The sequence below is a fragment of the Nilaparvata lugens genome, chromosome 2, assembly GCF_014356525.2.
Source record: "Nilaparvata lugens isolate BPH chromosome 2, ASM1435652v1, whole genome shotgun sequence".
In the NCBI taxonomy this organism is placed as follows: domain Eukaryota; kingdom Metazoa; phylum Arthropoda; class Insecta; order Hemiptera; family Delphacidae; genus Nilaparvata; species Nilaparvata lugens.
Genome location: NC_052505.1, coordinates 51,533,968 through 51,557,936, shown reverse-complemented (window position 1 = coordinate 51,557,936; position 23,969 = coordinate 51,533,968). Strand labels below are relative to the sequence as shown.

The window sequence follows — 23,969 nt, the reverse complement described above, 5'->3', positions numbered from 1 at the left end:
TATTCGATCGGTTCTTGATGATATAGAACGTATCAGAAACAATAATTGACAGGCTTAGGAAATAATCGAACTCAGAAAGCGAATTAACAAAACTGAAATATATTACAATAAAATATGTAATCATACAGTGCAGATTCAGGATTTGATTTACAGGTTGATAATAATTAGCATTAACAGAAGGAGTTAAAAATGTTCTTGTGCTTGCATGATACCATGCGTGATTCAACAGAATTTTACAATTGATAAAATTGAACGGTTTTGAAAAAATAGTGAAAGAATGAATTATAAAATATTTTTTAAATGCTCGGGGACGTGGTTCTGGCAGCGGAGGATAGTTAATCAACTACAAATTCTTATAAATTAATATGAATAAATTCTAGACTCTTAATTGCTAAAGCGCTTGTCGGCGTGGCCAATAATTTAACGAAGAAAAATTTATGTTTTTCTGCACTGAAATATTTTCGAAGCGTAGATTGGGGCCCCTTATGACTTATAACTCACGTGAATTCCTTGGTAGTCGTGGTTTTCTTCTTTAGATCAAAAATCGTTTGATCGGCGGCAATCCAGGCTTCAATTTCAGCACGTGGGGAATTTTAATTTAAATATCTCCTTCACCGAATTAATTAAGGGATAATTTACTTTAAGCTTTTAAATTTATCGATTGATGAAAACAGAAATTTACGAATAACAAATAAATTGGCCTAAAATATCGGCTCACAAATAGAACATTTAAAAATCGAACAAGAAATTTTACAAATAGGTCTTTGGTAACTATGAAAGAGATCTACACGGTAAGGATTTCAAAAGGGAAGTGCTGCTCTTTTCTCTAAGCTTTTAGGCTAGACCTTGCTTCTCTGAATCTCAATGTAATAATTTGCATAAAAATTTGCCATTGGTAGAACGCTTGTGACGTAAACATGACGTCAGTGGCAAGCAGTAGAATACAATTCCTTTAATTACAATAATAATTTAATTTATGTAATTCTTAAAACTGCTTAATCTTCTAGACATAGTTCCTCTCATACAATGTACACGTGCTAGTGTAACTGATAAGGCAGGGTTGGTGTCTGATAATAGATTAACATGTGTTGCTTTCAAACGATCACCGTCTTGGTGCTATTTCTATGCACTGTGATTGGTTTAGACCTACCAAAGAGATTTAATTACCATGTGGTTCAGTTGAATTAAATTATTAATAAATTAATATTCTTGTACAATTTTTATTAGGTTTGAGATTATTATAATTAATTTCTGCCATTTTATCGATAATATAATTTCATGCTATGACCTATTTAGTTACAATAAGACCTGACGTATAGTATAATTTCTTAAATAATAAATAATTTCAACGATAACACATACATTTTATTTTTTTATTTGAAATTCTTGATCCTTTATGGATAGTTTTAATTTTTTAGAGATGGTATTATAACTTACGTGAAGCCAGCGTGACATTTGACAATACTTCGAATCAGTCAGCTGCGTTCGAACTGTTTTAAAAACATCTGATCGATAGTAAACAAAGTGTAACCTCAAAATCAGTGAGCAATTCATAAATAATTTGTGCTTTATTCGCAAAATAATTATAATTTTATTGAATAATTTTCCTAGAAAAATATTCAGTACAGAACGGTACTCTTATCAAATATACAGTTATTGATAAGTAAGCTTTATCGCTCGGTCGCTAACTATTCCTTTAGCAAATTCTTTCATTTTAAAAGGTAATCACAATTTTTCTCTCTTTTCATGAGATCTATTTGAAAGATTCATCACATAACTCATAAGTTATTGTAGCTGATTGCAAATAGAATGCTCGGTTTTTATGAAAAGTTTTTTTTTATATGAAAGTAGCATATCTAAATGACATTAAACTTATACCAAAAGACTAGTAGATTATGCCATTAAGCCTGGGAGGAAGCTCAAACAGAAGTAGATGATCTCCTATGATTCTTGCCCAAATGTATACTGAAAACTGATGTTGTGGAAGATTAGGATTGATGGAATGAGGATTCTCAGCTGCCCAAATATGTTGGTTGTGGACGTTAACGATAGCTGTTCTTGGAGAGTGTGCATCGTCGGTAAATAAAATGGTTGTTAAAAAGTTTTGGTAAACAAGTTTTACTGAAAACCATCGGCAAATACCAGCACAGGGAATACAGTCTCGTTGCAATAGAGTATGAACTTTCTGGAGGTGGTATGGATGTAATTGTTGCTATTTTAGTTTCCTCCAAATAATAGATTGATTGACATTGAACTGCACTGACAATTCTCTTGTGCTCTTCTCTGGATGTTCATAAATTTCATTAAGAACTTGTTCTTCTAACTCAACAGTCATAGTAGATCGGGGTCTGCCTGCATAAATGTGCTCTTTGGATATCAAAGAATCTGTTTCAGACAGACGTTGATGAATAGTGGCAAAAAACCTTGAACTTGGACATACTCGGTTAGGAAAGTTCTCTTGATACAAACGTCTTGCTTCAGTACTATTAGGCCAGTTTCACACGGCAGAGACCTTGCTCCTGGAATTTCATATTACGGAAGATCATATTTCATATTTTGCAGCTCTCCTGTACTTTCACATGGGGATCTTAAGAATAAGCCGACAGATCTAACAACTATGCTGAAGATTGCTCAAAGTATGACTCATCACTTTTTCTCAAAGTCTAACTTCCTTAAAAATATAGATAGAAGATTTCTGATTTCGGATTTGGATTCAGCGACCCCAAATTCTTTAAAGCGTAAGTCCCATTTTCAAAAATACCCGAAAACAAGGGAGTTCTACCTTTTTTTATATAGCTTTCCATTATCATATGATTATATAGTACATACTAAGATAATAATACTCCTGCATCACAAAGGGACAGGCAAAGGATTTAAGAAGTTTTTGAACACCTGAGAAGTTTAAACATTAACAATTTTGATTTTTAAAAGTTCTAGTTTTCCAAAAAAATATTGAACTATGAAAAGATGAATCCAAATATGAAATCATAAATCATCTCCACTCATCACCCAATAAAATAGGAGGAAAAGGAATGTTTTTACCGTATAATTATATGATAATAGAAAGCTTTATTAAAAACAGCCATAACTTCCTTGTTTTTGGATATTTTTGAAAACGGGACTTACTCTTTAAAGAATTTGGGGTCGCTGAATCCAAATCCGAAATCAAAAATCTTCTATCTATATTTTTAAGGAAGTTAGACTTTGAGAAAAAAGTGATGAGTCATACTTTGAGCAAATGGCGGCGTAGTTGTTAGATCTTGCCTCTGCTTGCCTCAAGGGGAAAAGACATGACAAAACGAGGTTCCTGGATAGGAGTCACCATGTGAAAGACACGATTTGACTCAATGTACTTTGACAAAAAAACTTGAACACTGTTCAGTGTTCAAGTTGCACATCTCCTATCATGCAACACATGGTGACTCCTATCCAGGAACCTCGTTTTGTCACGTCTTTCCCCCTCGAGGCAAGCAGAAACCAGCTTGGATCGAGATACTAGCGGACAAATCGTCACTTTCACATGGTGATTCTACGTCTCTCCGGTCACCACTTTTTCTCAAAAACAATCTTTCTTGAAAATGAAGATAGAAAGATTCTGATTTCGGATTTGGATTCAGCAACCCCAAATTCTTTAAAGCATAAGTCCCGTTTTCGAAAATTTCCAAAAACAAGGAAGTTATGGCTGTTTTTAATAAAGCCTTCTATTATCATATAATTATACGGTAAAAACGAACAGGTACTGTACTATACAGTATGTAAGTACTGTAGCTATTATAATACAACTTACACTGTATTTGTGTAGGAAATTTGGTAGGATATTAATTTATCCTGATTTCTGAAAATACCCCAAAATAAGGGAGTAAGATAACTTTGAAAAACCAAAGTTTTCCTGTCGATTGAAGAAACATTAAAAATTAGTCTAAGTATCTGAAATCAGTAATCTTCTATCTATATTTTTAAGGAAGTTAGACTTTGAGAAAAAGTGATGAGTCATACTTTGAGCAAACGTTGGCGTAGTTGTTAGATCTGTTGGCTTATTCGTAAGATCCCCATGTGAAAGTAAAGGAGAGCTGCAAAATATGAAATATGATCTGCAAAATATGAAATATATGGCCTTAGGCCAGTTTCACACACAGAGACCTCGCTCCTGGAATATCATATTACGGAAGATCATATTTCATATTTTGCAGCTCTCCTGTACTTTCACATGGGGATCTTACGAATAAGCCAACAGATCTAACAACTACGCCAACGTTTGCTCAAAGTATGACTCATCACTTTTTCTCAAAGTCTAACTTCCTTAATAATATAGATAGAAGATTTCTGATTTCAGATTTGGATTCAGCGACCCCAAATTCTTTAAAGCGTAAGTCCCATTTTCAAAAATACCTGAAAACAAGGGAGTTATAGCTGTTTTTAATATAGCTTTCCATTATCATATGATTATATAGTATGTACTAAGATAATAATACTCCGACCTCACAAAGGGACAGGCAAAGGTTTTAAGAAGTTTTTGAACACCTGAGAAGTTTATACATAAACATTTTTAATTTTTAAAAGTTCTAGTTTTCCAAAGAAATATTGAACTATGAAAAGATGAATCCAAATATGAAATCATAAATCATCTCCACTCATCACCCAATAAAATAGGAGGAAAAGGAATATTGTACAGTAAAATTCACTGAATTTCAATTGTCATTCAACAATCCAATTTATCAGGTTCAAATCGTTGAATATTACTTTAAATTCCCAGCAATTATTGACTATTTCTCTTTACAATCAGAAAAATCTATTATGAACATACAGTATAAACATTGTGCTAATCTGAATCGATCTATGGTAATAATAGGAATTGAAAGAATAGAAAATGTCATGGCATTCCAAGTAGTGATGTCTGTGTATTAGAACTGCTGAGTTGATAATGCATACTGAAAAAAAGTCATGAATAGCTCAGACCAGCCTGGCCTGTGATGAACCTGTATAAACAATTCATAGAATTCTTAGAATTCATAGGAACGGTAAAAAAATCAATTTTACGAAAATCGATGTACATGTAACTGGATTTAGAAGATCAATACGATAATGTTCTCTATCACAATTTAATCATAGAAATGTTTAAGTGAAAACGTTGGGCGCAAACCTTCTGCCATGAGGAGACAAATAAATTTATGAAAAGCTTGATAGCTTGAATAGTGATCTGATATTTGTTACACGTTTTTATTCTAAGACATAATATGTCTTAGAATAATTTTTAATGTTTCTTCAATCGGCAGGAAAACTTTGGTTTTTAAAAGTTATCTTACTCCCTTATTTTGGGGTATTTTCAGAAATCAAGATAAATAACCTACCAAATTTCCTACACGAATACAGTGTAAGTTGTATTATAATAGCTACAGTACTTACGTACTGTATAGTACAGTACCTGTTCGTTTTTACCATATAATTATATGATAATAGAAAGCTTTATTAAAAACAGCCATAACTTCCTTGTTTTCGGATATTTTCGAAAACGGGACTTACGCTTTAAAGAATTTGGGGTCGCTGAATCCAAATCCGAAATCAGAAATCTTCTATCTATATTTTTAAGGAAGTTGGACTTTGAGAAAAAGTGATGAGTCATACTTTGAGCAAACGTCGGCATATAGTTGTTAGATATTGCCTCTGCTTGCCTCGAGGGGAAAAGACGTGACAAAACGAAGTTCCTGGATAGGAGTCACCATGTGAAAGACACGATTTGACTCAATGTACTTCGACAAAAAAACGTGAACACTGTTCAGTGTTCAAGTTGCATGTCTCCTATCGTGTGAAAGAGGCCTTACAGTAGTGTCCCATTCCATACATTAAATGCATGTCAGCTAATTCGGAGTATGAATAATGTCTAAGATTACCTGCCATTTTTTAAAAGTTAGCACTTAACACAAAAGCAGAGTGGAATGGTTACAAATAACTGGTTAATAGATTAAATAAAAAACACAGCTTGTTTACAGTAGGCCTAACTTACAGTTTGTTTTTTTTTTGTTTTTTTTTTGTTCAACAGTGAACTTAAATATTTCTAAAAATAATTTTCAGCTGATAATTTCTTTTAAATATTTTCTTATTTAAAACATAATAAATCAGCTGTTTTGGAACAGCTATTATCAAAATCCATGTTTTATTTGCAATCAGCTATAACCTATGAGTTATTAGTTCTCTCCTCATAAAACAGCAAATTTTTGTAGTGTAATGTACTACATAAGAATACAACTTTTATTCAACTTTTATTCGAATTAAGTTTACACAGCTTACATAATTCTTTTTAGAATTAAATTACCTACAATTTTTATTGCGAAAAATTATTTGTTTACTGGTCATTAAAGAAAGTCATTAAACGTAGAAGTCTGAGTTTTTCTACTTAGATTTTTTGCATATTTCAACTTTCTTCTCAAAAACTACTCACACTACAGCTTCCAGACTAGTTTTATTCAATTTTTCAGATATTTTTCCATATGAATCCAGCATAAGTTTTTCAAAAACTAGTCCCCAAACAATTCAGCATCGGTGTATTTCACCAGAGGAACTGAATTCCGGGCGAAATCTTTCACCCTGTAGCCTACTATAGCTCGCTAATGAAGCGTTTATGGATATATGTTTATATGAACATTTTTACCTCTACTATCACGTATTGAAATATTTTACCATATTATGAATCACCCTGTATAACTCGCACTTTGCACTCGGCAGAGGGCTTCGCCCCCGGCACCACTGAAAATGTTTCTCTGCTGTATAATTCATTTTTGGTTGAAACCTTTTCTCTTGATAGAATTATCCAATAAAACGTTAGATAATTCTGAATTTATTTCAACTCTTCTCTCATGAATTATACAAAAGTCATTGTTTCGAAGAAGTAGTTGCCATGAAACTGAGAGACAAGGAAGAAGATAGGAAATGGTATTGAATAGAAAGAGATGGAGAAACAACAGCCAGCAGGTAGTGTGCCATCCAGGATAGGGTCGGTTGCACAAAAACCTGTCAAACTTTAACCATGATTGAATGCTATGTGAAGAGAAGCATTCTTTTCAAAAAAGACTTCCCTAATTGCTTCTTTTGGCATTTGATCATGATTAAAATTCAACAGGCTCTTGTGCAACTGGGAAAATGCGTTTGTTCAATTTGGAGTAATCATAAAATTAATATCTTGTGATTTATAATTAGATTTCCTATTGAATAGGTCAAAGGCCTATTCATACAGCAACCACATAGTACAAATTGTATTATTGTATTATGTGGTCGTTGTATTCATAGCCCAAAACATAGGCCTAAGAAGTCTTGCTGCTTTGACAACAACCTGTTCATTGGAATAGAAACTAGTTTTCATATTTCAACCATGGTATCTTTAGTTAACTCAACAAATACGAGAATAATTACTTTCTATGTGACAATAGAAAACATGAAAATAATAAACAAGTTATTACCACGAAGCTATAAAAAGTGTGAGAAGCATATTTTTCTTGTAGAAATCGTATTGTTAAATTATTCATAAATACAATTTAACGTTGTACACTGGAAAGTAAAATAATAATGATAATAAGGCAAATAAGAACTCCACAATTGATACCTACATGTTCTCCAATGATAATATGTAATCACACAACACAAGATAAGGTTTTTTGATAGAAAATACAATAATAAAGGCAAATTATTATTCCACATTTGATATGTGAATGTTCTTCAAAGATAGCCGACTATGTGATTACACAATAGGTAGCCTACACGACACACAGATGAAATTAGAAATAATACATGAGGCTGATTGGATAAAATTACTCTATTATTACATTACTGAATTAACATTGATTTAAACAGAATTGTCTCTAGCAAGTGAATAGTGATTAACACGACGTTATTCGGGGGAAGAATGATTGTATCTGACGAAGCTCTAGACAGTTTTCTTGCACTTAGAGGAAGATATAATTTTCAATGTAGGCTATTAACTTTTTGGAATGGAACATTCAAGGGTCAAACTATGCAATATTTACATTAAAAGGACAATATCGTTTTGAGTGAACCAATGTTTGCAATGAAACGAAGAGCTTAACGAAGCACGAAGCTTATCTCTTGTCAATATCCTAAAATAGCAAGTTCTAGCCCGGGGGAACTAGTTTCTACAGTATTATTATCACCCTCCTGACTATTTCTAACCAATCCACTATTCGTCTCATTTCGTTTTTTTTTGTCTCATTTCATTGTTGCAGTACAATGAATACGGAATGCTGTTCTGGTTTCTCAAGTGATCATCATTTTTCTTATTTATTTAGGAACTACGGCCGAAGGATATAGAATATTTGCAGTAGAAACACTTTACATACATGGGTTACTATTGTTCAAATTAATAAAAACAATATAAAAATCTTGTAGTACCCTTCATTATTAAAGACATTAAAAAATAAGGATAATATGAAAGGGAAAGGAATTTTATAATAAAATAGATACGTTGAAACCTCCATTTAACAATTGAAACTACCCCAATTGAATTTTTGAGCTCCGTATGAACTAAAATAGCATCGACTCGCTCAGTTTCAAGCGTTAGCTCATGTGGGTATGCTCTTCGGTGATTATGTGCAGTGCAGTTAATCATGCCTTATATATGCTGTGTACCAGGCTTTAGAAGCAATTATGATAGATTATCTAAGGTATCAGTATTTTTGTTCCCCAAGGACTGAAATATAGGGCTGAAATATGGCTTCCAGCTATACACAAAAGTAATATTATGGATTGACTAAATCTATGTCAACCCCGAAATAACATACTATAAAGGTCGAAAATTCGAAGGTTTAGCTGTTCAATCAAATGAAAATTCATGCAATTTAGCAACAACTATACAAACATTCATGGTATCCTCTCTGTTATGTTGTAGGCTTATCTCCTTGTAAAAATTTAACAGGTAATCAGTTATATGATCTCACTCTACAAATCTTAGAGTTGTTGACTGAATCAGGATGCAACGTTTTTAGTATCATTTCTGATAACAATCGTATTAACAGATCAATGTTCAAAAAGTTATGTAGAGGAGCTCTGAAATCTAAGTTTGTCAATATTATAAAGAGCTCCAAGTGATTTCATTCTATTCAGAATTTTATAATCTGGAAAAAGGCGAGAGTAAATTTAACTGTCCGACGACTGGATTTTGCGGAAATAAGCTGAAAACTAGAAAGTGAACCGAAAATACGAGGTGTTTGGGCCATTCTGTATGTAGCATAAGAAAATTTTGCATGCAAAAATTGGTTCTGGACTTCTCTTATGTATCCAAACAATATATTGAAAAATCAGAACTGGATTATTATATTGAAAGCACATCCCCTTTTTCATCTCTATTATTGCTTGTCTATATAATACTGACTGGACTAATATTAAACATAACATTTCAGGTTCTGAAAAACATATGTGTAATTTGATTCACTATCAATAATTTCAACATCGATAATACCTACACCAGATACTGAACTCTACCACAAATGGATATAAAGGTATTTCCACACATGCCGAACAGAAGCTCGAACAGCGTAGCGAATCGTACAATCTGCCCTGCAGCGAACATTAGCCATAATTATGTTTCATAGTTTTTAAACTCAGCTGTTAAACGACCACCGCGAAGTTCTCCGAACCGTTCGACGTCCCTCTAGCCGCTCTCTTAACCGTTCTCCACGCCGTTCGCCGAACGCTGAACTTTTCAGCCAATCAGAGCCCTCGATTAAAATTCGCCGTGCAGCTTGCGGTCCAATTTTGGCTATTCATCACAAGTGGAAAACATGAGAATACTTCCGCGAATATTAATACAGTACAGGCCTCTTCTGATAATCTATATTTTGAACAATTCATTGTCATGAATAATACATTAGGAATCGATAAATAATGTTTAATGCAAATAGAATCATTTCTGAAAAATTAATGATTGGATCAATTTCAATATAAAAATATTTTTGACCAAGAACTAAGTATCATGACAATTATTTCCTTTTAAAATTATAATCACTTTGTTATGTTTAAACTAATAATATTAATTTCACCAACTAACCAATAAGTTCACTGGATTCAATATCCTATTATTTCATTATCCTATATATTTTAATATCCTATTTATTTCAATATCCAATATATTTTAATAAATACTACAGCATATACTAACTCACAAAAAGTGACACCTTTATAAATATTCTCCACTTGCCATCAATTTTTGTTGGTAAGAACCTTGATCATTGTTATTTCACGAAAAAGTGGGTAGAGTTGAATAATTTCCCCCAAAAGGTGTCTGGTTTAGTCTATGTTTTGGCAACCAAAAAAACGTACTCAGGTGGATAGGATCTTTTCAGGCTCACCAATCTAGGTTCTCAGGCTCTTTCATTCTTTTATGTCGAGTGAGTAAACGTGTGTCAGTTCGGCTCCATCTTCTAACAGATATTTTGTAGGGTTATACAGTTCAATTCACTTCAAATTATACATCTAGTTATTCAGTTTCTCGAGCTAAATTCAATAGTGAAATTATATTTTTGATTAACTCACACTCTTTTTATTTATCTTGAAAAAACATTCCTAATTCTTCAGTCTACCTTCTCGCCTGTAAAAGAGTAAATCCACCTAATGGTACACGATGGTTCGACCGAACAGAGGCACACCAAAGAATGAGGTCAATGCTCCAAAGCCAGGGCCAGCTATTTCTGGATCACTGTCTGAAGAGACCCTCCGAATTATTCGACAGCAAATCGAGGAATCTGTGCATCATGCTGTTTCTATGGCTGTGAAGTCTATTTTTGAGGAACTTCAGGCATTGAAGGAGGAGAACAAACAGCTGCACAATAGAATTCGTGAGCTAGAGGTGTCTTGTCACCTGAAGGTCGACGACCTCGAGCAATACGGGCGCCGACATTCAATACGTATTTTTGGGATCCCGGAGAGCGACAAAGAAGACACGGACCTGCTGGTGCTTGATGTCTTCAACAAGAAGCTGAACGTGCCCGTGACTCTGGCAGATGTCAACCGCTCGCATCGCGTTGGAAGGCATCAACCACCTCAACAAGGGCAAGCGAAACCCAAGGACAGACCCATCATAGTTTGACTCTACAGCTACCGGACCAGGAAGATGATCTTCGATGCTAAGAGGAATCTGAAGGGTTCTGGCGTCACCATTCGCAAGGATCTGACTGCGGAGCGTCTCAAGATCCTCAACGCTGCGGCCGACCGTCATGGGCATAGGAATGTCTGGTCATTGGATGGGAGGATCAAGATCTCTATCGGCGAGGGAGGATTCAAGAGGGTCCACACAGTCGAGAGGATGACCGACCTTCAAAAAATAAAGCTAAATTAAATCATTTCAGGATTCGATGACTAAGGTGCCCTTCACTACAATAATAGGAAATTCGTATTAATACATTTCACAGTAGATATTTGCATTTTTCATGAGCTGGCTTTCTGTTCTATAAATGAATCTTTCCACTGCTATTTATGATTATATATGAGGCAATTAATTTAAACTAAGGAGATCCACATTTGTTAATACTGATTAATAATTTATCTTGATATTAATTCCCAAAACTACGTTCAATGCATCAACTACTATACTCCAGAGGGTACTTAGAGAATCATTATCTCTATTCTCACTAATAATTATTACATCTCTTACCAAAATTATTTCCATAATTAATAATTTTCGAAATGCTGAATTTCAAATAAATTGGATGATTAACATACGTTATAGATATGGATGTAATCTATAGGTAAAGATAGTAATCTCTTCTATATCATAATGATATCTACTACTGTTGCCACAGCTCGAACAATAGAAGCTAATGTGTGAAGAATTATTGATAGAACAGAGGGGTGGGTAGTCTGTTCATATGCTTATATAGGGGATGTGTTTCATTTAACGTTATCTTAGACATTCATCACTAAAATATTACAGTTCTCAATTTACTACTTTTATCGTTATTGCAATTCCCAATAGTTAATTATACTTCTAATACTATATAATATTTTTCACACTTCACCGTTCAATCCTATTTAAAACTCATCTAAAATAATCTAGCACTTTCTCCATCGTCTCCTCTACTTCTTATTTTTCTTTCTCATTTCTCTTCTTGATCTTATATTTATAATGATTACCTGAATATTGTTGTTTGCGATGATGATTATTATTCTTTTGTTCTTCTTCTTCTTCTTCTTCTTCTTATTCTTCTTCTTCTTCTTCTTCTTCTTCTTCTTCTTCTTCTTCTTCTTCTTCTTCTCTTTCTTTTTCTTTTCTTCTTCTTCTTCTTCTTCTCTCCTTGATTAATTCAAGATCGCTCTCCTTGATTAATTCAAGATTCCTTTTCGCTCTACCTCCACTTGGACCCAATTCTTCCACTACTGGATACCTACTCGCTCCATCTCCACTTGGACCAGATCACCCACTACCAGTTCTTCCTCAATCTTCATCTTATTCACCATTAGGATTATTCATCACCGGAACTCCACACATCTACATCTTATTGTGTTTAGTGAATTTTTTGAACTAGTGCTTTAAATAGTGAAGGGAGCCGAACTGTCAAGGCATACTGAATGCACTCGAATCAAGAGACTTTTCCATTTAGGTTAAGTTTTATCAGTTTCATCCCCATTTTCCCCATCATGTGTCGTTCTGAGGTCGGTTCACGATTGGTCTGCTGCTTCCATGATGCCTCTCACTGACACGTCAGCTCACTCGCCCTCAAGTAGGTATGATTATTTCAATAATAGTAATAATGACGCAGGTATGTTTCTAGCAAATAAGCTCCACTCTTTCAAAAAACTTTTCAAGGCTGCTCACCTTAACGTACAATCCCTCAGTTGCCACATTGATGAACTCAGAGCAATCTTCCGTTTTCAGGACTTCAATATAATCGGAATTTCCGAATCATTTTTGAAGCCTAGTATTTCATCAAATTGTGTTGCTTTGCCTGGATATAATCTTTTCCGGAATGATAGATTAAATAAAGCTTGTGGGGGTGTAGGAATTTATGTGAAAGATGGTATCAAAACAAAAGTTTTAATCACATCCAAACAAGAGTATTGTTCCAGACCAGAGTTTATGCTACTTGAATTATCCTTATCTAGTACTGATAAATTACTCGTTGGTATCTGTTATCACCCACCAAAAATAGGTCATTTCACAGATTTCGAAAATGCCTTGCTTTCTCTTATGCCTTGTTATAACCGTATACTAGTTATGGGGGGATATGAACACCGACTTGAACATGACAAATCGTAACTTTGACTACTTTCAACTGACTACAATTTTCCAATGCCTAAACATGACTATTTTACCTCTCGATCCAACTCATCATACCAATGAATCAGACACACTCATTGACCTTCTCATTGTTAGTGATCCCAATGAGGTTGTTCAAGTAGGCCAAATCTCAGTCTCAGCTATTTCTAGACATGATTTGACCTACTGTGTACTTTCCCATAAGATACCCAAGCCAGAACAGAAAATTATCACTTATAGAGACTTCAAAAACTTTGATGAAGCCGCCTTCCTGACTGATGTGGCTCAGACTCCATGGCATCAAATTGAAGCGTTACCCTCAGTTGATGACATGGTCAAGACTTTCGAGAATTGGACTTTGACTTTGTATGACAAACATGCACCTTATGTGACAAGGAGGATTAATAGAAAACGACGAGTACCGTGGATGACTGAAGACATACTTAAGATGATGGGACGTAGAGACAAAGCACATAGAAAATTTAAGAAGACATTTGACTTGGACAGTTTGATAGAGTATAGGAGCCTTAGAAATAGGGTTAAACAGGAATTATGGAACTCAAAGATTAGGTACTTGAATTCGTTTATGACAAACAATAGACAAGACTCTAAATCACTTTGGCAGGGAGTAAAAGAATTCGGGCTTGGCAAACAGAAATCGAATCCACAAATTGACTTACCATTGAATAATATAAATGACCATTTCATTTCACACTCTAACCAATTCGACGAAGTTGTCATTGCTAATCATTTATTTATTTATTTCTTAGAACAGTCACAAACACGATATTTGGAAAGAGAAACAGGCAATTGCCCAAAACTTCTTCAATTCCAAATGCATATCAATGATCTTGAAGAGCAGGTTACAAACTTAGATTTACCAATCACTGATCAATTTCATTTCCATCCAATCTCAGAAGAAGACACTTTCAGAGCAATTCAACGTATTCATAGTAATGCTACGGGTGTAGACAAAATTCCTATTAAATTTATCAAGAAGATGTTTTTTGCTGTTTTACAAACCATTACATATATTTTCAACAAGTCACTTGAAGAAGGCATTTTCCCTGAAAACTGGAAGTTTGCTCTGGTTCGCCCTCTAAATAAAGTTCCATCACCCAATAAAGTTGAGGATTTTAGACCAATCAGTATTTTACCTGCATTGTCCAAAGTGCTAGAAAGACTCATTCATGCTCAAGTTGTAAAATTTCTAGACAACAATAGTAAGCTTCATAACTTTCAATCAGGCTTTAGAAAATTCCATTCAACTGAAACAGCTCTGCTTCGTGTCACTGATGATATAAGGTTAGCTATGGACCAAAGAAAATGCACCATCCTCACCCTATTTGATTTTTCTAAAGCATTCGATACTGTTGATCATACAGTCCTTCTGAATAAGTTGGCTATTCTTGGTTTCAGTCACAACTCGTTAGTTTGGTTTAAATCCTATCTATTAGGTAGGAAACAATGTGTATCTGTCGGTGACAAAAAGTCTACTTGGAAAAACGTTATGCATGGAGTACCACAAGGTTCATTTTTAGGCCCTCTTCTCTTCACTTTGTATGCTAATGACCTTTCTTCCATTATCAAATTCTCCAGTTTCCATACTTATGCAGACGACCTTCAAATATATTTAAGCTGTCCCATAACAAAAATTAATGAAACAGTTGGAATAATGAATCAGGATATCAATTCGATAGTGGAATGGACAAAGAAAAATGGCCTTAAGCTTAATCCCATCAAAACACAACCCATTATAATTGGATATTCTCGTCTTATAAACAATATTGACCTTGAATCGATTCACAAAATTAGTTTAGACAGTAATGACATTCCTTACCGTAGCTCAGTTAAAAATTTAGGCATTATTATGAAAAATACTCTTGACTGGTCAGAACAAGTGAACAAAACCTGTAAAAAGGTATTCTCAGCCATGCATGCATTGAAGAAAATGCACGATATTCTCCCTAGAAACATTAAATTATTATTGGTTCAATCTCTCATCTTCCCACATTTAATGTATTGTAATTCTGTTCTTAACGATATGCAAGTCACTCTGAATGATAAACTACAGCGTTGCCAAAATTATTGTCTACGTTTCGTCTACTCTCTCCAACGCCATGATCATATCACCCCAGCCCACATTGCTAGTTCAACATTAAAGCTTTCTGATCAAAGGCTTTTTCAAATAGTCAAGCTTGTTAGAGATATCTTGAAATACAGTAATCCGAACTATTTTAAAGATGATTTCAAATTTGTCTCTGAAGGTAGGAGGATAGACGCTTTACATACTAGAACTGGAGAAAGTACTTTAAGGATACCCAATCATCGAACTACTATTTTCACAAAATCCTTCTTAGTCAGTGCCTGTCGTGCATGGAATGCACTTCCTGTTTCTATCAGGTCCATCGAGAGCCGAGCGAGCTTCATCCTGACTTTAAAAAAACATCTTTTGGAACAAATGGCTGAAACTGTCTGGCCCTAGAACGATCACATGACAACCATCCCCCACCCATCCCACAAATTAATACAAACCTTTAAACCTGTTATAGAATGAATTGTATGTATATTTATATTATATAAACTCATGTTATTTTAATTATCCACTGCATACTGCTGTGTATTACTGAAAGTTGATTACCCTGATCTACTTTCAGCCTACTTTATTCTATTAATCAATAATTTGATCTTATCTACCTATATAATTATTTTACTCTATCAATTTTCTGTTTTTTTTTCTCTTAAATATTTATATTAATTAAAACTTTTACAAAATTTCCATTAATAAATAAATCCTTAGTTTAATTAATTAAATTAACGTTTTGGTAGAGAGTTAGTGGGGAGGATATTTTTAATATTCATTCCAAAGAATGGACATTGATATGTTCAAAGCTCCGCCAATTTATGTAGATGCTTAACAATATAATTATCTATAGTTATTATATTACAAATTACTTTTTCATATCATATACAGTTCAATAATTATTTTCTTAGTCTATATTATGTAAATTCATCTATAATTTTGCTGTATTGTAAGCTATTGTATATAAGTGTATAAGCCAGTATATATTGTAATCTACATAAATAAAGTACTCAATCAATCAATCAATCGATCTATACTATAATAAAGTTAAGAGCTGGCCTATATTAGTACAGGATAGGAAAGTTATGTTTGACGCACGTCTGAACTACTGGACTGATCAACTTGAAATTTTGCATATAGATACTCAATTAACCGAGGATGGTTATAGGCCTGTTTTAAATTCTTCAAATTTTCATTACGTCAAGTTTTCAATTTGTCAAGTTTTAAAATAGACCCTTGCAGAGCACGGGTTACATGCTAGTCAATAATAAAGTTCTGATCAAGGAATAAGGGAGTGTTATTTCCATCGATTTGCAACATTCAGAACAGTACTGAACTGTACTCTGCACGACACTCCACAGCGTTTTCAGCCAACTGTACAGTGCGTCATTCAGTCTATCAGTGACTTGACTTGATGTCTTGAATGAGGAAGAGGCTGAGCAAATTGAATAAAAAATATCATAGAGATTTACAATTTATTGATGAAAATATAAACACATCGAAGAATGCGTTTTTGCATTGCGGGTACTAGTCCAGGCAATGAATGCTCAAAAAAGTTTATAGAATGAAAAGTTAGGAAGACAATTTTTGACCCCGCGGATCTCTTTAGGGTAGTAAGGTGGTGAACATATCGAAAGTCCCCATCTCTACCCACTGTGCTGAGGGGGTGGTGGTGGTGGTTGAAAAGTACAATTTTTTGGTTTCTTGCATATAACTCGAAAACTATACATCTTACGGACATGACTATACAATAAAACATTGAAGCTTACATAATTTCCTACAATATTCATTCCACGAATTTTTGTATACCTTCCATACTTTGAATAAAAAAAAAAAACAAAAATTTGATGAAAACCTGTTATTCCAACAATTACATACTTTCAAGACCGGATTTCTCGATAACTGTTGGAAATATCACAAAACTCCACTCAACAGGAATTGTAGAGAATTTATCAAACTTAATTTAGAGCAGTTATCTTGGTTGAACGCATTGTTGCAAAGATATAAGCGTGGAAGCAAAAAGCTAAAGAATGCAACATTTGAATCACCCTCATCACTTCAAAAAATAGGGTAGGGATGGGGACTTCTGATATGTTCTCCTCCTAACTAGTATCAACAACGCTGCAAAGTCAAAAATTGTGTTCAAAACACTCCTTCGAAATTCATTTGTCAATTGGTCAATTGTTGCAAAACTGGAAATTTCATATTCAACACTAGATAAAGCTGCTGCAAAAGTCGTAGGGAAATGCGTAAAAGTGTGGAATTATACATCAAATTGAAGAGAATTTGATGCTCTATGAGCTCACAATTAGCATGAATTTTCTCCATGGGTTTCAAAATTTTCATTTTGAATGTTGCATTCTTTTAAAGCTGCTACATTTTTCTCATCAAATACCTTAACACATAGCTTGACATTTTGCCTTTCAAGGGAACTTGGGAAGAGAACTTTTCTATCGAGTGGAGGTGCTAATTTGATAACACTATTCGCTTCTGAGTAATGAAACGTTTTCAAGTGAGAAAAGCTTGCAGTGAGGATATTATCATGGTTAGCAGAATCTGGTATGTGAAAGGTTTGATTTGAGTCAGTCTGATTCAACCAGTTGTTACGAATACATGTACAGAATCAAATAGTAGAAAATATACTATGTGAGGGATCAATCTATATGTAATGTGTTCTGAGTCACAAAAACAAGTAAAATTTCAACAAAATAATCAATTTTAATGAATTTTAGTTTCCAATCAACAATATCTTCTGATTGCTACAATTCAAATGTATAGCCTAATCCAGAATCCCTTTGGGCGTGATTTTGTGCGCTCTCCGGTCTCAGGTTGAAGAGCACAAAATTACGCCCAGAGGGATTTTGAATTGTACATTTAAATTGTGACAATTAGAGGATATTGAAAATTTTGCATGAAAAATTGGTTCTAGACTCTAGACCTCTCTAATGTATCCAAACGATTTATTGAAAAATCAAACTAAAATATATATTGCAAACACCAATGTATATACCGGTAGTGACTGGACTATAATGTTTTAAAGGGTAAAGAGTAGATTAGTGAGTTTCGATTTTTCTTCTAAATTGCCTTTTTTGTTTTATTCAAAATACATACAGTAGTTATAATCGTATAATGATGCTACATTTTGATGAATAACATACTTTTGCACTTTTGAAATTGTTATTTGAGAATATTATATTGTTCCAATAAACATGTGTTTCAACCAGCAAGGAAAACCGGGAAGAACGTGAAATATACGGGGAATGTACGGGAATTTGCCCTGAGCCTGATTCAGTGGACACTCTGTATAGAGATTAGGTTAAAATTTTGTCAATAACTTCGGTCCAAACGCGGCTTAAGTCAACTCGCTAACGCTCATTCGATAAATGTAATTGAATTAAAAATATCTGAATAATAGTTACAGAACAGAGTTAAAACGAATATATAATAATAACAACAATGTTATTATCATATTTAATTCTATAATGTAATATTATACAATATTAGTTCGAATTCAAATTCATTCAAATAATTTTATTATTATTGTTTTAAATGTCATAATAGTAATAATAATAATAATAATATAATAATAATAATAATATGTGCCTGCACTTTTTTAAAGATGATAAAGAAGACAATTTTGAATAAAATTTAGAATTTAGAAATAGGCCGACACATCTAGAAAATACCTGAGTCTATACCTAATTCATGCAGGTGAACGGGCTAGAGTCAAGAAAACTTCAATTAATCTTGCCATGCCTGATTTAATAGGTTTATACTATAGAATAACACTACAATTTGAAATAATAGAAAAATACAAACAGCTTCAATAAACATTGGCAACTAAAATCGAACAACAGAAACAACAATTTCATGTTACTTTGGTGACATTCTTCATCTGACATTACTATCCTCGATTAGATAGCAATACGTCACAAAACCAAACAATATCAGTCATCAAATAACAAGTTCATTTCAACATGGAATTACTCAAGAAAGAAAAGCCCGTTGAACCCAAGTTTCGTCGATAGTAACCCATATAACCCATTTCATAATAATTTTGAATCCCCACTTTTGATTGACATTCTCGAATGAACCTTTGTTTCACTACACTGCACTTTCGTTGGTATGTAAGTTGCTTTATCGTTGGGGTTACAGTACCTTGTTTTTGGCGGTGAGCTTTTACCGGTTGAATTTGGCTTGACGGCGACGTCCTCTTACGTCCCTAGACCTGTCGTCTGAACGGGTGTCTTGAAGCGGTGTTACATAAAGTTGCGGAACCAAAGGGGTGGTAGTACAAGAAGTTGGTTTGGGGACACACATGAACCGCTGTAAATAAATGTATTACAGCATTAATTTCTAACTCTTCCTACAATTCATCAAAAGCTAAAACAGGAGTTTATTCTGTTATTCAATTTAGATTTTATCTTGACGTTCTGATTTCATTCTCAAAATTTAACAGATTTAAAACAAATTTACTTGCCAGAGTGTCATTAATATACAATGCAACATTTATGAAAACACCCGTAATAAATTAATATAATGCTTTTAGAGAAATGAATACTTCATTAATTATGATGTTAACTTTTATATAAGTTTGGTTTGCAAAATCAAATATAATTTTTCATATAGTAGCTCGACTAGTATTGTTGGAAACTTGTGCGCTAGCCAACATTTATTAATATTAATTTCATGGAAAAGAAAAACTTTCTTCTTTGTCTATTAAGATTTCTATCATAAAAATTTACCAAATTATTCGAAAGCCTTAATGACATAAGAAAACAGAGTCTGAAAAATATAAAATTATAAAATGTCATAAACTCAATATGAACATAATCTTAAAAATTTCATTCCAATTTAAAGGCTATCTTCCTGACTTTCAGCAATACTCTACGATAATATATCTCCAGAAACAATAACTCAAATGTAACGTAACTGAAAACTTTCTATACTTCTTTAGAAAAAATTTATAAGTATCTTCCATCACTAATAAAATCAAAAGGATTATTCTCAATCAATATTATTAACTTGAAAAATAACAGGCTTTGTTGATAAAATCTTTTGATTGAAGTTTCAATTGATTAATTTCCCTAAATTATATTTTAACCTTAGTTTATGTACCTTAGCGGTTATTTGAAGAAACAATTATTCGTACATGAAGAAGAAACACAATTAAACCTTTCAGGACATGGCACTACTAGTAAATTTAAACTTTAATAAAAAAAACTAGTTCCTACATTAACTAATTGTATAAACTTATAAACTTGCCCAAAAAGGGGGAAACATAGTGACTACATCTTTACTCTCGTAGTGCTCCTAGCAAAGTGTCCTCCGAAACGTAATCTGGTCTCGCGGTTGGGGAATCCCCCCACTACTGTATTTAGAAACAGGTCTCCTATTGGGCGAAAGGAATCAATTTGACCAATCGTTGCGTGGCTTCTAGAGCCTTTGGACCAAATAGTAACTGCAAAATCGGTAGTTTGTTATAATTTCAATGCTTGCTGTTTTCCAACTTATCGCACTTTATGTCGCGACAAGAAGGCTAAGTTTTAGAGATAATTCCATAATCTACATTCCTCGACGACTCGGAGCCACAATTTTTAAATATCTATCATGGGAAACTCGAAGTCATGGCCGTTCATAATAGAGAGAGAAAATAATTTATTTCGCTAACTCACTTACAATAATGACTCTAGTCTATTGTGTATTAAATTTACTATTATAACTTGGGAAAAGGCCTGAATTAAACTTTGTGCTCGGCACAAATAATATAACATTTGTACTAAAAATAACAACAATGTTATTATCATTAGTGCGCTATGCCAAAGTTATAAAATCAGAATAATTTGTTATTATGACAAAACAATAATAATATAATGAATAGACTCATATAATAGAACAGGAACCCCAGCAATAATAAGAATTCAATCATGGCAATATATCCAATACCCTCTAGAATATTATATAAAGAGATGATAATTTGGCCGGAGGATAATGACGACAAGGAGGAGGAGGAGATGGAGGAGGAGAAGGAGTAGGAGGAGGAGGAGTAGGAGTAGGAGTAGGAGGAGGAGCTTGTGGTTGTAGAGGGGTTGGTGGAGATGGATGAGGATGATGAGGAGACGATGACGAAAGGAGAAAGGTGAAACCGATGACGTCATAATCAGTGAGTTGGGAGTTAGCGACTTCCAAAGTTAGCCATTTCCAATTCTCCACAATTTTCTGGCCAGAATCAGCGGGTTCCAGAGTTAGCCAATTCTGTTGGCGACAGAATCAGTGAGTTCCTAGCCAGTCACTTCCACAACCACAGTTAGCCAAATTCCAGTTACCCAATTCCGCGTTCCCGAAATTTTCTGTTCAGCAACAATAGATCAGTTGACAATGAAATTTGAAGGGAATGTTTGGAACACAATTTTCGACTTTGCAGCTTTGTTGATACTAGTTGGAAGGTCAGCATATCAAAAATCCCAACCCTTACATCATGTGCTGAAGGGATGAGGGTGATTTGAAAGTTGCTTTTTCCACTTCTTACTTACATGCTTATATCTTGGAAACAATGGGTTATATTGACATAACTACATAAAAATGAAGCTTAATAAATTTCCTACAAGTGTTGTCTGATAGAGGTTTTCGATAAATCCTATATTTTTCGAGATATTTATGTTCTAAAGTGATGCATTTTCGATTGTTTCATTGTTTAAGAACTCCTCTATTTCAAAATCTTTTCTTCCTCTCTAGAGACCATTCTCAAAAACAGGGTCCACGATATTCTTCTCACCACCTTTCTTCCAAAAACTCTCAGTCTTTGCATATCTCCAGCAGTAAGCACCCATGTTTCCTAACCGTAACACACCACAGGCTTCACCAATGCTTTGTATAATTGTAATTTTGTAGCTCTTGATTGCATTCGAGATTTGAATAGCATGATACTACTAGGGCATAGTATGACCTGTTTCCCGCCATGATACTGTTGTTAATCTCTACTGAGACTTTCCCACTACTTGTCACAAGTGTTCCCAGATAGACAGACAAATTCGTTTACCTGTTGAAATGTGTAGGGTCCAATCTTTATGTCTCTAGCATCTCTCCTACCCACTGCTGGTGACACTCTCAGGTATTTTGTCTTGATCTCGCTGATTATAATAAATTTAAATTTATGTGTTTGTTTTTCCTATTCCTATGAATATTATTCTTCAGATATTGGTTCATTGTGTATGTACTGTAATTATGTTATGAAAAAATGTGTTATATTTTTTGTTACAGGAATCAATTTTTTGTATGGCTGTTGTATTCGCATCATTCTTCTATTGAGGCACCACAATAAAAGCTATATGAAGGCTTTGTATTTCCTTGTTACTCATTGATCAAAACTGACTTTTCTTGAATGTCATTATAATGCAATTAGTTAAATAATAGTAGTCTAACGATTATTTTCAATAACTTGACTAATGAAAAATGAAGTTAATTGCAATCATGGTGAGAGGAAAAAGATGTTATCAGTTCCATATTATTGTCAGTTGTCAGATAACATGACGTGGTAGTGACAACATCTTATTTAGTCACTATCACCTAGTGTAAATTTAGGTTGTAGTGATTCAGTTCACCTTAATATTATGGAGAAATTCCACACATGCATGTGCCTAGTGTGAAATCTGATTCCAATTATTTGGAACGTCTTCACAGTTCTTATATTTTCTGTAAACTTTTACCCTGAATACATTTTATCTTATTCAACAAGAATATCATACAATATTGGCTCTAAATAAAAATATAAATATCAGTACCTACCCTTTCAAATTATCTTGTCACAACATGTTTCGGACATTAATGCTATTTTCAAGATCTTGAAAGTAATTTGAAAGGGTACTGTGATTTTTATTTTCATTTATATCAAAAGTAGCCCTAAAGAAAAAAGACAATACTGGCTCTTCTCATGATTTTTTATATTAAACATTATCTTGTTTTCCATCATGAGTCTAAGCTAAGTTCTATGAGATCTCGTCGATAACATTCTAATTGATTACATAACATACGTTTAATTGATAATAACATACTAATTGATAACATAATAATAATTGATAATAACATACATTTCCGAACCAAATAATTTAAAACAAATTTAAATTGAAATAGGCATTATTACTCTAGTTGTAAATGTGTAGATTTGTATATTTTTCATGTGATTTAGTGATTAGTGGTGATGGAGAGGATTAATTCACTTATGAATCCATCAGTAAACTTGTATTACTTTTTACTCGCAAAAAGCTACAAATTTAAACACTTGTGCCTGCTCAACATAGTTTGTTGTACGTTTCAAGTGACCTTAACTTTACAAGATGTGTAAATTAAAAATGTTTCGATTGTCATTCCTCAACTTTATTTTATTGGAACCATTATCCTCAGACACCAAAAGAATAATATGTTTTTGGGTATTCGTTGATAGTTGAGATCCAGAACTAAAAGCGTAACATAGAAAACAATTTTTTTCTCCTATTTCGTTTTATTATATTATTATTATTCCAACATTTTTTTCATATCTACACTATCAATAGTAAGATTTACTTTAAGAAATCAGCACATGATTAACATTGTTTTGCTGTCCTTGACCGTCTTTAGTCAAAGCAGAAAGCCTTA

General features: G+C 33.6%; 1 protein-coding gene across 1 annotated transcript in view; it reads left to right on the top strand.

The window, feature by feature from the left end:
• Window positions 1-23,701, top strand: part of LOC111049498 (dynein light chain Tctex-type protein 2B) — a 67,896-nt gene extending 44,195 nt beyond the window's left edge. Inside the window, exon 4 of the mRNA XM_022335576.2 lies at window positions 22,599-23,701. Within this exon, the coding sequence (XP_022191268.1) occupies window positions 22,599-22,646 (48 nt within the window). The 3' untranslated portion in view covers window positions 22,647-23,701. The remainder of the gene's footprint in view (window positions 1-22,598) is intronic.
• The last annotated feature ends 268 nt before the right edge of the window (window positions 23,702-23,969 follow it).